Here is a 9982-nt window from a genome sequence, read left to right as displayed (position 1 = left end):
CTACCAAATATAGGGAAACCCATGGCTATTGACCCTTCAACAGATGTTGAATCCAATTAGGTACTCAGCACTGTACTATAATGTTCTGCAAGTGGCAGCTAGTGGCTAGTGATTTCTAAAAACATTTTAATTTTTCAAAATTATGGTTTTTCTCAGTGAACCATCATTGTTTCACCAAGAAACCCTCAGCTACGTGAAGATGACTGCTTAGATCTGCATTCACAATTCTTTGTGGCCAGTCCATTGCTGTGGCAGGAAAAATTACATTAAAACACACAGGGATACCTGAAAAATATGCAGTCACTGTCCTCAATTTATTTTCCTGTCCTCTTTAATCAAGCAAGTTTTGTACTGGTTTCATAGAGGAGTGCTTCCTGAACAGATCAGGACTCTATAATGAAATAATGAACCAGCTTCTTTGAAAGAAAGCAACTTTATTTAGAAATGTTACACTATAAAGTGTGTTTGTGTATATATATGGGACTATAAGATAATTGCATCCATTTTTTTCCAATTTTAGTATTAAAGATCTATATTTTTTTAAAAATTACTGCCTACAAATTAACTGGACTTTCTCAGACTCACAAACTCCACTAAATACCAGCTTCTTTCTATTTATAACTCTGCTTTTGAAAGATTTATTTGCTTTTCCAGTTCTACTTATCTGAAGCCACAATAATTAACTTTCAGAACATTACATGATGGGAAAAAACAATTACACACATTAGAGAAATAAATAGTTGCTAAGGAAAACATACCTGGTAAGGCAGATAATTATTTCATGGCTGTCACACTTTCCAGGGATGCTGCTTCTGTAGTTGTTCCACTGAATGAGCAAATTTCAGATAGAACAAATCCTCTCTGGACACTGCTAATATAAGAAGCCAATTCTCATTATGAGAGGTCAGACTAGTTCTGCTCCCTGAATTCCAGCTCTGAAATGAACTTATCCAAATAAACAAACACCAGACTGCGTTTTTCTTCTGCCATTGACTGGAAATCTCTCATATAAGGAAGAGCCTGGTGGAAGCAGTTTAATGTGTTTTGTCCTTCTGGATTTTATGAGTGCAGATATACTCCTGTGCAATATTAGTCTTATGACTGATTTAATAGGGAATAGAAAATATACTGGAAAGGCTGTCCATTATGCAGTGTAGTGATAGATGTAGTGATAGACTGACCAGCAAAGTACTTCCTGGGCAGATGTACTCTACTGACTGCAAGTCACTGGCAGCAGCACAATTTTGCTTGTATAACAACACTTAATGCTTAATCTATATATTGTTTGATGTTCAAAGAGCTGACACTTTTTTTTTTTATTCTTCCTCTGTGCAAAACATATACTCAAATGCATATATACATATGAATAATGCATTTACCATATTCATATGTAAAGCAGATGCAACTAACTGTCAGGACAATACAGAGGCCAAATCTAGTGTGATAGCCACATGGAAATGATATTCAAAGTTTACAGTGCTGAAATGCAGAATATACTGTGCTATTCTGCCCTGGCAATGCAGTTTGAAGTAACAAAAAAAAAAAAAAAAGAGGTGTCAGAAAGATGAAGTTTCCTGAATTACTTTAGATCTAAAACCATTTAAAAATTTGTAAGAAATTCCTGGTTACCTGCAATATTACTTTTACACACCTACACCAGAAATGGAAAATATTATTAAAAGTATAAATATTAATTTAAATGTTGATTTTTGTATTTAAATCTGCCACTGTTTCAGTGTGTTCAGATTAGATAGCAAACAAAATTGTGGAGTTGGAGTGCAATGGTCTTAATGTGTTTAACACTTGTCTAAGAAACAAGCAGACAGGAGAGTGTTAGTAAATGTTTATGCATTTCAGAAATGCCTTCTGCATCACATACTATGTACTCAGACTATGAATGTACATAGCAACAGTGCTGATTGAAAACAACCCATTTAATTACTGTGATATATGGAAGCACACACTCTAAATACAATTTGTTGGTATATTTTGCACATAAATGATCTTAGAAGAATCATGGATAGAAGAGTTAGAATAAGGAGTTAAGGATGAGAACAAAATCCTGCTGCCCTTGGAGTCAATTAATTGTTTCCTCTTGCCAGCTCTGAATCTTATTTTTCACAAAGAAATAAAGCAAAACTGGTCAGCTGAGAGGAAGGGGAGATACTCCCCTCAGCAGCATCTAGGTCTGTGAGGGAGAGTATATGAGATTCTTGCAGACCTGAGAGACCCCTTGCTTTCAAAGTCTCCACTAATGTAAATCCACTTGTACCAATACACCAAATTATTTAAACATTTAAAAACAATATTTTGGATCGATTTAACTTTTACATAGAATAATGCATATTTTCTTCCAGCTTCATTTTTTACACTGATTGCTTTTAACTATTAAGATAAAATCTTGGTTATCCTGTGATGAAAAAAATCCACAGTATATTGTAAAAAAAAAAAATACTGTTGTAGTGCACAAGTGATAAAAACACCTCATTTGCATTAATTCACTTCCTGTGGAAGGATATTTCATTGTATTCCCTGATGTCCATTCTTAATGAAACTATTTTCCACACGACATTTATACTCATGTTCTTGGTGAGTTCATTCAGGGAAATAAAAATTTTAAAATTTATTATTTCTCAGAAATATTGCTTTTCCATATCAGACCTGGATAGGAAGAAATCCAGTTCCCCATGCCAAAATGATACCAAAAGAGAAAATCCAGCTCAACAGCTGGGCAAGGGGGTTTAATAGGTCAAGAGTTTTATCAGCAGAGGAGATGTTGCTTTTGGAAAGTGCATTCTATCAATACCAGACAGCTGAGACTGTGCCGTGTCCCAGAGTGTCAGGAAATGTCAGCACATATCTTCTGGTTATCACTTTCTTTTCAGCATTTGGGTTCTTGCGTAGATGACAGGTCTGTTGCAGAAATGAAGCTCAGGAGACACAAGTCCTCCTGCCGACAGGTCCTTGGTCTCCCAGTCCTGCGGGAAAGTGCCCAGGAGCGTTCCTCTGATAAAATATTAATCTCCGCTTTCGGTCACTTCCACCCCGGCTCGAAACCCCGCCATGACTCTGCCGGTCACGTCGTGCGCGGAGCCGAAAGGGACTCAGTGTGGTCCCGGAGTCTCCCCGGCCGCTCCGAGCGGGGGTCCCAAGCTCTGCGCTGAGGCGTGGCCCCATCTCTCCCTCTCTCCGCCCTTCCTGGCCCTGTTTTCCATCTCGCCCCGCAGCCCCGGGGCCCAGCCGCAGCCTCGGCAGGCGGACAGACGGACGGTCGGTCTGTCGGCCGCCGCTCCTGCCCGGCGCCGCCACCGGGGGGCGCTCCGGCACCACGGATGGTCCCGGTGCGGCGGGGCCGCGGCGCTCGGGCTCCGGGACGAGCGGGGCTGCGGCTGGGAGAAACCCGCAGGGAGAGGGAACGCTCCCTGTTTACCCCTGCTCCTCGTCATCTCTGTTCCGCGTCCCGAATTTGTGCACCCGCTCCGAGGGGACGGTGACATCCCGTATGTTAGCTCGAAGGAGTCCCGGAGGACCGCGATCCTTGCCGGGGACGCCGCTCCCCACGGGTGTGGGAGCAGCTCCGCTGCTGGCGCGGGGCCCCCGGGGTGCTCTGTCTGGGCCCTCGGGCAGAGAAGGGCCCGGCTATTTCGCCGTGTCACTCTCTGGCACGGCGCGCTACCGAGGCCAGGACACGTCGGGTGACCCGGGCAGGCTCCCAGGAGGGAGTGATGGGAGACCCTCGCGGAGCCTGTCCCCCAGCGGATTACCCGATTTTGGAAGGTGAAGTTCCTGAAAGCACAGAATTTCAGACATGGGCTACGGGCGCGGATTTTCCGCGGGATCCGAGGGAGGGTCGGTGCGGCCGTGCGCCCCGTCCCTCAGCCCGCCCCGCCTCAGGCTGATCCCGGCGCCGGCGGCACTTTGTGCTCGAAGTAAAACTCCCATGTGGCGGAGGGCTGTCGGGGGGAGGGTGTATTTAATGCAGGTTTAATGTATGTATGGCTGCACAGTGTTGAGGCCAGGCACACCTGAACCGTGTCACAATGATTAGTATCACCTTTGTCCTCAAGGCTCCCGGCCGCGCCACTGGGAGTACCCGCACTTCTCTGCAAGACTGTGCTGGGGATCATCCCAGCCTCGGGTCCTCCGCGGGGGCGGCGGGGGCTGCGTGGAAGCCCCAGCCCGGGGACACCCTCCGCGCCGCCGTCCGTCGAAGCCTGCCCGAAGACTCAATTTTTCCACTGCCCTCCCGTGTCCTCCCCATTTGGGAAGCCTGGGGGGGGGAGGGAGGGAGGGGGCGGCGAGCCGGGCCCCTGCCTCTGGGCGCGCTGCCGCCGCGGCTCCCGTCTCATGCCGCAGGAATGCGCGGAGGTATGCGCCAGTTTCCAGAAGTGGATCCCCTTCCTTGCTGGAGCACAGCAGCGCATATATCACCCGGTGGCAGCAGTCCACCTTCCCTGAAGTTTCGTAACCGCTTACGAGGGTAAATTGAGAGTTGGGAACAGCCCTCTATTAAGTAGCAGATTGAGAAGAGGCTCTTCCCACTTGGAGAAGGCAAGTCTTCCCAGACAGACCCCTCGCATCGGGAGCTACAGTAATCGAGACGCCTCCTCTGCGCTCACTGTTGCCGCTGCTGCTGCTCCTCCTTCGCCGCTGCTGCTGCTTGCTGCTCCCTCCACAAGGTGCTCCCGGAGCTTCATCCTTTATCCTGCTCCCTTTACCCAGGTCCGACGGCTGCGGCTCCCGCCGCTGCTGGCACCACCGGAGTCATCACCGGAGGAGCTGTCCCGTCACCGACCCGGGCACCCTGCGGCCGCGCTGGAAGGTCTGTGTGTGCCCGCGCAGGAGCGAGATTCCCTGCCCGTCCCGCCGCCGACCCCCGTGTCCCGCTCTGTCCGCACGCACCAGGCACGCAGCCCCTTCCAAGGCACCTTGGGCTGGAAGCTGACGCGGGATTAGGAAGGAGCGTGTGTGCGCGCGTTGGGCATGTCAGAGCCCGCTGCAGGCGTGCGGCCGGGCGGGCGGAGAGGCTGGGGCAGAGCGCCCCGGGGCTGCTGGCTGTCAGCCCGGGAAAGGCGCGGGGGAGCCCGGCGGGATGCCGGCCCCCAGCGCTGCCGGCGGAAGGGTGCCTGGGCAGAAATGCGGCAGGGGCGGTGTTGTCCCGGAGACGGAGGCTCCCGGCGGCCGGAGGCTCCAGGCGGAGCCTGCTGTCAGCGCCCAGGGCGCCTGCAGGCATGCTACCGCTGCGGCTTTGGCAGGAGCGCTCGCTTCCCTCCCTTGTGTGTGCAGCTGCCGGTGATGCTTTATCCTGCTTCCAGTTTTTTATATCTTTGATAGGTAGTGGGCTTTTCCTGCGTTTTTTTTTTCTTTTTCTGTTTACGTTAGTTTTCTTCTTCTTGAAAGTGTTAATTATCGTGCACTGTGTGGTTTCGAAATGCTTTGGCTAAGCTTTTGTAGGTTGAATTAGCCTGAGATGGGACTGGCACTGTGAAAGCTCAGGTTTGACTTGTTCTAAGTGGTCTCTAAAGATCAATGAGAAAACCTTTAGTCCTGACGCGAAGTCTGTTGTGAACTTGTTGAGCCAGGAGGTGTCCTCTGCCACCTCCAGGGCTTCTTTCACACACTTAAATTCGCGAGAAGGAAACAGCGTTTCTAGGCTAGCAAACGAATGCTTTGGCTGAGGTGGTGTATTTCATGAAACAAAAACGTGTGTCAGGAATGGTAGACCTGCAGCAGTGGAGAATTCCTAGATGCCTTTGTGAGATGATTAATTTCTGCTGCTTTTCAAAATGATCGAAAGATGGCAGTCAAAGCTCGCACGACATTATCAGGGCAAAATGTCCTTTTGCGTTGAATTTAGGCGATCCTTAAACTCACTGCAGGATGCTGTAGATCTGCCCAGGGGCAGCCGTTTCCCACGCAGAGCAGTGATACGATTTTGGAGGTTTCAGTGCATTTTAATACTAACCTTGGCCTTTCTTGTGTAAGTGCCATTATGGTCAGTACTGCTCTTCTGTTTAGCCACTGGAACTGCCATTAGACTGAAACCTTTGCTTAGATTTTCGTTAAGCTTTTGGTATTTTCATGTGCAGTTAAGACGTTTGGCTAAGGCAAGTATATACAGCTGCTCAAATGAAGTTTATTAATCTCAGTGTCAGTAACTGGGAATTTCCTGGATCTCCATAGTGTCTTCCCACCAAATGTGCCTTGCTGGGTAGTTCTTTAGATGGTGGAAGAATATTGTTTTCCCTTTCAGTTTTTTTTCTGCGGACTAATGATTTATGTATTCTTCTTTTGTTTTGCTCTTGGAACCTTCCTGATAAAATCTGTTGCCTAATTGCTTTTGGAATTCTCCTTCCCCCAGCCTAATTATGATATATGATGCATGAATTACTTTATTCATACAAATTGCCACCTTCCTACTTCTTGAGATAGAAAATCTGAAACAATAGAAACACTTACATGCATGTGTAGGTTCGTATTAGACTTTACTTAGACAAAGAAATAATTTGGAAGTTTTGCTGTAGTAATTGGCAGTAATTTTACATGAACTAAAGCATATAGTTATGAAGGTATGGCTGCTTGCAATTAAGAACCACTAACTTGGCCTAATCCCACTTCTTTTGCTATTCAACCTGCAGTGATTGTGAGACTTATGCCTGTCAGCTTTATATAGTGTATTTTAAAATATATTTTCTCTCAGGACATGTAAATGAATTATCAGATGTTGAAACATCATGGCTAGACAGACGTGTCAAATTTCAGATGTGTGTTGCACACACTTCTGTATAACCTATTTTAGACTTTCACAAAATGAAGAATAGCGCAATTGTAGGCAGAACCCCTCAAAAAAGTTTTATTACAGTTTCCAAACTGCCTTGAGACCGGTAAAACAAAGCTAACTAAGTGGTTCAACAGTTATGAAAAAGGAGCCGATTAAAATCCCCAGCTGAAAGAGACATTTAGTTGATCCAGAGCAGGAATGACCTCTGAATTAGCTATCATCACATTTAGCGATGAAGTCATGGAGCTCCCTTCTGGCTCCTGCCTGTGTGGAGGCGCAGATCTTCACTGCACTTCCCTGATCAAATTAACCCTAACTAGGTTAAAGCTTCATGTGCTTACTGTGATTGGAAAGGGTTCAGCAACAAAAGGCACATTATTGCGAGACGAGACTCTCCAGTTAGTCATGCAGATCTTTCATCGTCTTGGACAGCTTTCAAGTCTAGAGGTTTCAACCTGGTCCCTTGGGTGGGGGGCTGGGGATAAGGGAACAAAGTGAAATCCACTGTTTGTCTTTTTTATGTTTCATGAATACACCCACGCAATCCTTTAATCCACATGTATAATTTCCTTCTCGTTTCTCCCCCTCCCTCCCTTCCCCATCATTGCAGATTCATTCATGTTGTTGTGATCTGAAAGGGCAGAAATGAAGACAGCGCTGTGCTCGGCAGTTGCTGCTCTGTGTGCAGCCACCCTCCTGTCCTCCATCGAGGCTGAAGGTAACCTTCTCCTCCCTGCCCTCTTGCCCCGCTGACCAGCAAATCTCCCAACCAGCCCTGAGCTACTGGCTGTCTCCCTCTCTGTTTTTGAGTGTGAATACTTCACCTTCTTCTTTCTCTCCTTCAGAGAAACGCCTCTCCTTCCTTGCCCAGCTCCTTCTGTGTTCTGTTTCTCCCGGCTAATGAGCCGGACCGTAGCTCCCTGTCTCTGTCCCTCTGGTGTGCTGTCCACACCACCCCACAGACAGGACGTGGGCCAGCTGCTGTGGCCACCCGGGTGCAGCGGCCCGAGGAGCCCGGTGCCGCTGGCGAGCAGCCCGGCCTGGCCGGGGACATGGCTCTGCCCCCAGAACGGACCAAGAAGGGCTGGTTTCTGGCCTCTTTTAGTAATGTTGAGAGAGGAAACGGAAAACATACTACTCAACAACCCGCAACTTTGAAATAAAATGCTCCAACAGAGTCTGGCTCTCTGCGCCTGTGTGTTTTGTCCAGCCGCCCGCCTCGCCCCTGCCCCACCGGCCTGCTGCTGCATCGGCCTCCCCTGCTCGGCCAGGCGACCCCCGGCTGAGCCTTGGGGTGGCCGGACCCTCCCTCAGAGACACCTCAGCTCCTGTGGTGGGTCTGACCCGGCAAACACACCTGGGAAGGTGCTGCCAGTGCTGTGACACGTGTGACAGGCACCGCTGAAGGGAAGGTTAGGCCAGGCCTTGCTGTGGCAGCCAAGGCTGCAAGGCTCTGGCATGCATGTGGTACTGTCACCTCCGAAAAGGCTTTCCTTTTCCTTCTCCTCCTCCTCCTCAGCTCCCAGTGCAGTCTCTCTGGAGACTGAGGCCCCTGTCAGCCCTGGCAGCATTTTGCCTCCAGCTGAAGATGTGGGGAGACTCATCTTCACTGCCACACTTGCCTCAAAATGGCCTGGCCTGGCATTTGCTCCACAGTGGATTAACAGCAACTGTGTCCTGTGCCCTCAGTGTGAGCTGCTTGGCTTTTTGGTCATAGTCATGGAATTTCTGCCAGCAGTGTCTTCCAGGGGAAACAAAAAGGCTGAACGTCCTGCACTGAAATAACTTGATCTGACCTCTGGGACTTGACTCCATCGTAGATGCGAACTCCCATGGATTTACTGGAAAAAACCAGAAGCCAGGAATTGATAATTCTTTTTTTTTTCTTTTTTTGCCTTCCTTCTCTTTCTGTCTTGAACCAAAAGAAATTCCCTGATCATGGTCTGCCGCAACCTCCCTTGTCTGGACCTGATCACCTTGGCTGATCTCTTCAAAAGGCATGGGGTGTCAAAGATGCTTCTGCTGTGTTTGCCCCCCAAAGCAGTAGTAGTAGTGTTTGCTTGGGACATACAGATGTACAATACACTGGCTTTCTGGAAAAAGATGGCATTTTTGCCACTAGTGCAACATCTGGTCACCCTAGGAGAGAATCAGTCCATTGCCTTCCTCTCATGCTGTGTTACTGTTGGCAAAGGAACTGAAAAAAGTCATTTGAAGTAATTTCAGAGTTGCATTTGAAATGCAGGATGGCCATGCCAGAGAAAGCAGAGAAAGTGTACAGTTTTGATGGAGGGAGTGGATGTGTTTGGGCATTCTTCACCATCTTAGGAGGGAGCTCACATAGAGCTGGAGTAATATTGCTGTTGTCCTGCACTATGAATTACATGTATGAAGTACATGAATTCATAGTACTGACCGTAAGTGAAGGTGTTTTATTCAGCTATAGTGTAGACTAAACCAGTCATAGCTTCAGTACTGTTAAAGCAAGCTACAAAAATGTATTTGGAGGAGCAGAGTTATAACAGCAAATCTTGACACATAGCTGGATGACCTTGATTAGATGTTGGAGGATGCACTATTGCCAAGAAAAAGAATGGATAAAACCTGATCTTGAGAGTTGTAGAGGGCTCTTGGACAGAACTTACATTACTTTGCACTCAGAAATGTTTGATAAATAAAATCAATGATCATGTTTCTATGAGAAAATTCTCCTAGCTGCAGAGTTTTGAAGTACGAGCAGGGACGTGTAGGGCAAAAAATTGTGGTGCTGAAAACAGAGTGAGAAATAGTGGTGCTGAAAATGAAAGTTCAAAACTAGGAGTGCCTTAGAACTTGCTTTGATGGGAACTGCTTTTGTAGAGATTTTTACAGTGGGGTTTTTGTTTGCACTATACTGATCATTTTTCTGCACTGTTTTAATTTTGTGCTGCAAGTTTGTATAGTTTTGTAAATTGCATCTTATTTACTTTAACAATTTATTTCCTTACTTTATTTTGGTATCATTGTGACTTAGATTCTGTCTGCTGAACTGACTTTCTCCTGTGAACATTTGTCCCTTGGTCTTATTTTTCCAAATTTCAGATCACTTCGTGGCAAAGCTATCCTCCCTCACCAGTCAGTCAGTCCTGTGTCTCTTTTCTTGTTTTTTTTTTTTTGACTCTCCATGTACCATTCACAGGACATGCATTTTAAAATTTATCT

The 9982-nt window shown here is 47.2% G+C and overlaps 1 protein-coding gene across 9 annotated transcripts in view; it reads left to right on the top strand.

The window, feature by feature from the left end:
• The first annotated feature begins 4226 nt into the window (after positions 1 to 4226).
• Positions 4227 to 9982, top strand: part of COL12A1 (collagen type XII alpha 1 chain) — a 98457-nt gene continuing 92701 nt past the window's right edge. The window contains exons 1-3 of one of the 9 annotated variants that reach the window (XM_072926571.1): positions 4227 to 4368; positions 4723 to 4822; positions 7392 to 7499. In XM_072926571.1, coding sequence (XP_072782672.1) covers positions 7427 to 7499 — 73 coding nt within the window. In that variant the 5' untranslated portion in view covers positions 4227 to 4368; positions 4723 to 4822; positions 7392 to 7426. Of the gene's footprint in view, positions 4369 to 4411; positions 4823 to 5139; positions 5335 to 7391; positions 7500 to 9982 lie in introns of those variants that run through there. The other 8 variants (XM_072926570.1, XM_072926572.1, XM_030267464.4 and 5 more) reach the window with 8 other exon arrangements.

This window comes from Taeniopygia guttata, chromosome 3, assembly GCF_048771995.1.
Source record: "Taeniopygia guttata chromosome 3, bTaeGut7.mat, whole genome shotgun sequence".
NCBI classification, from domain to species: Eukaryota; Metazoa; Chordata; class Aves; order Passeriformes; family Estrildidae; genus Taeniopygia; species Taeniopygia guttata.
This window is presented reverse-complemented; position numbering and strand designations above follow the sequence as displayed.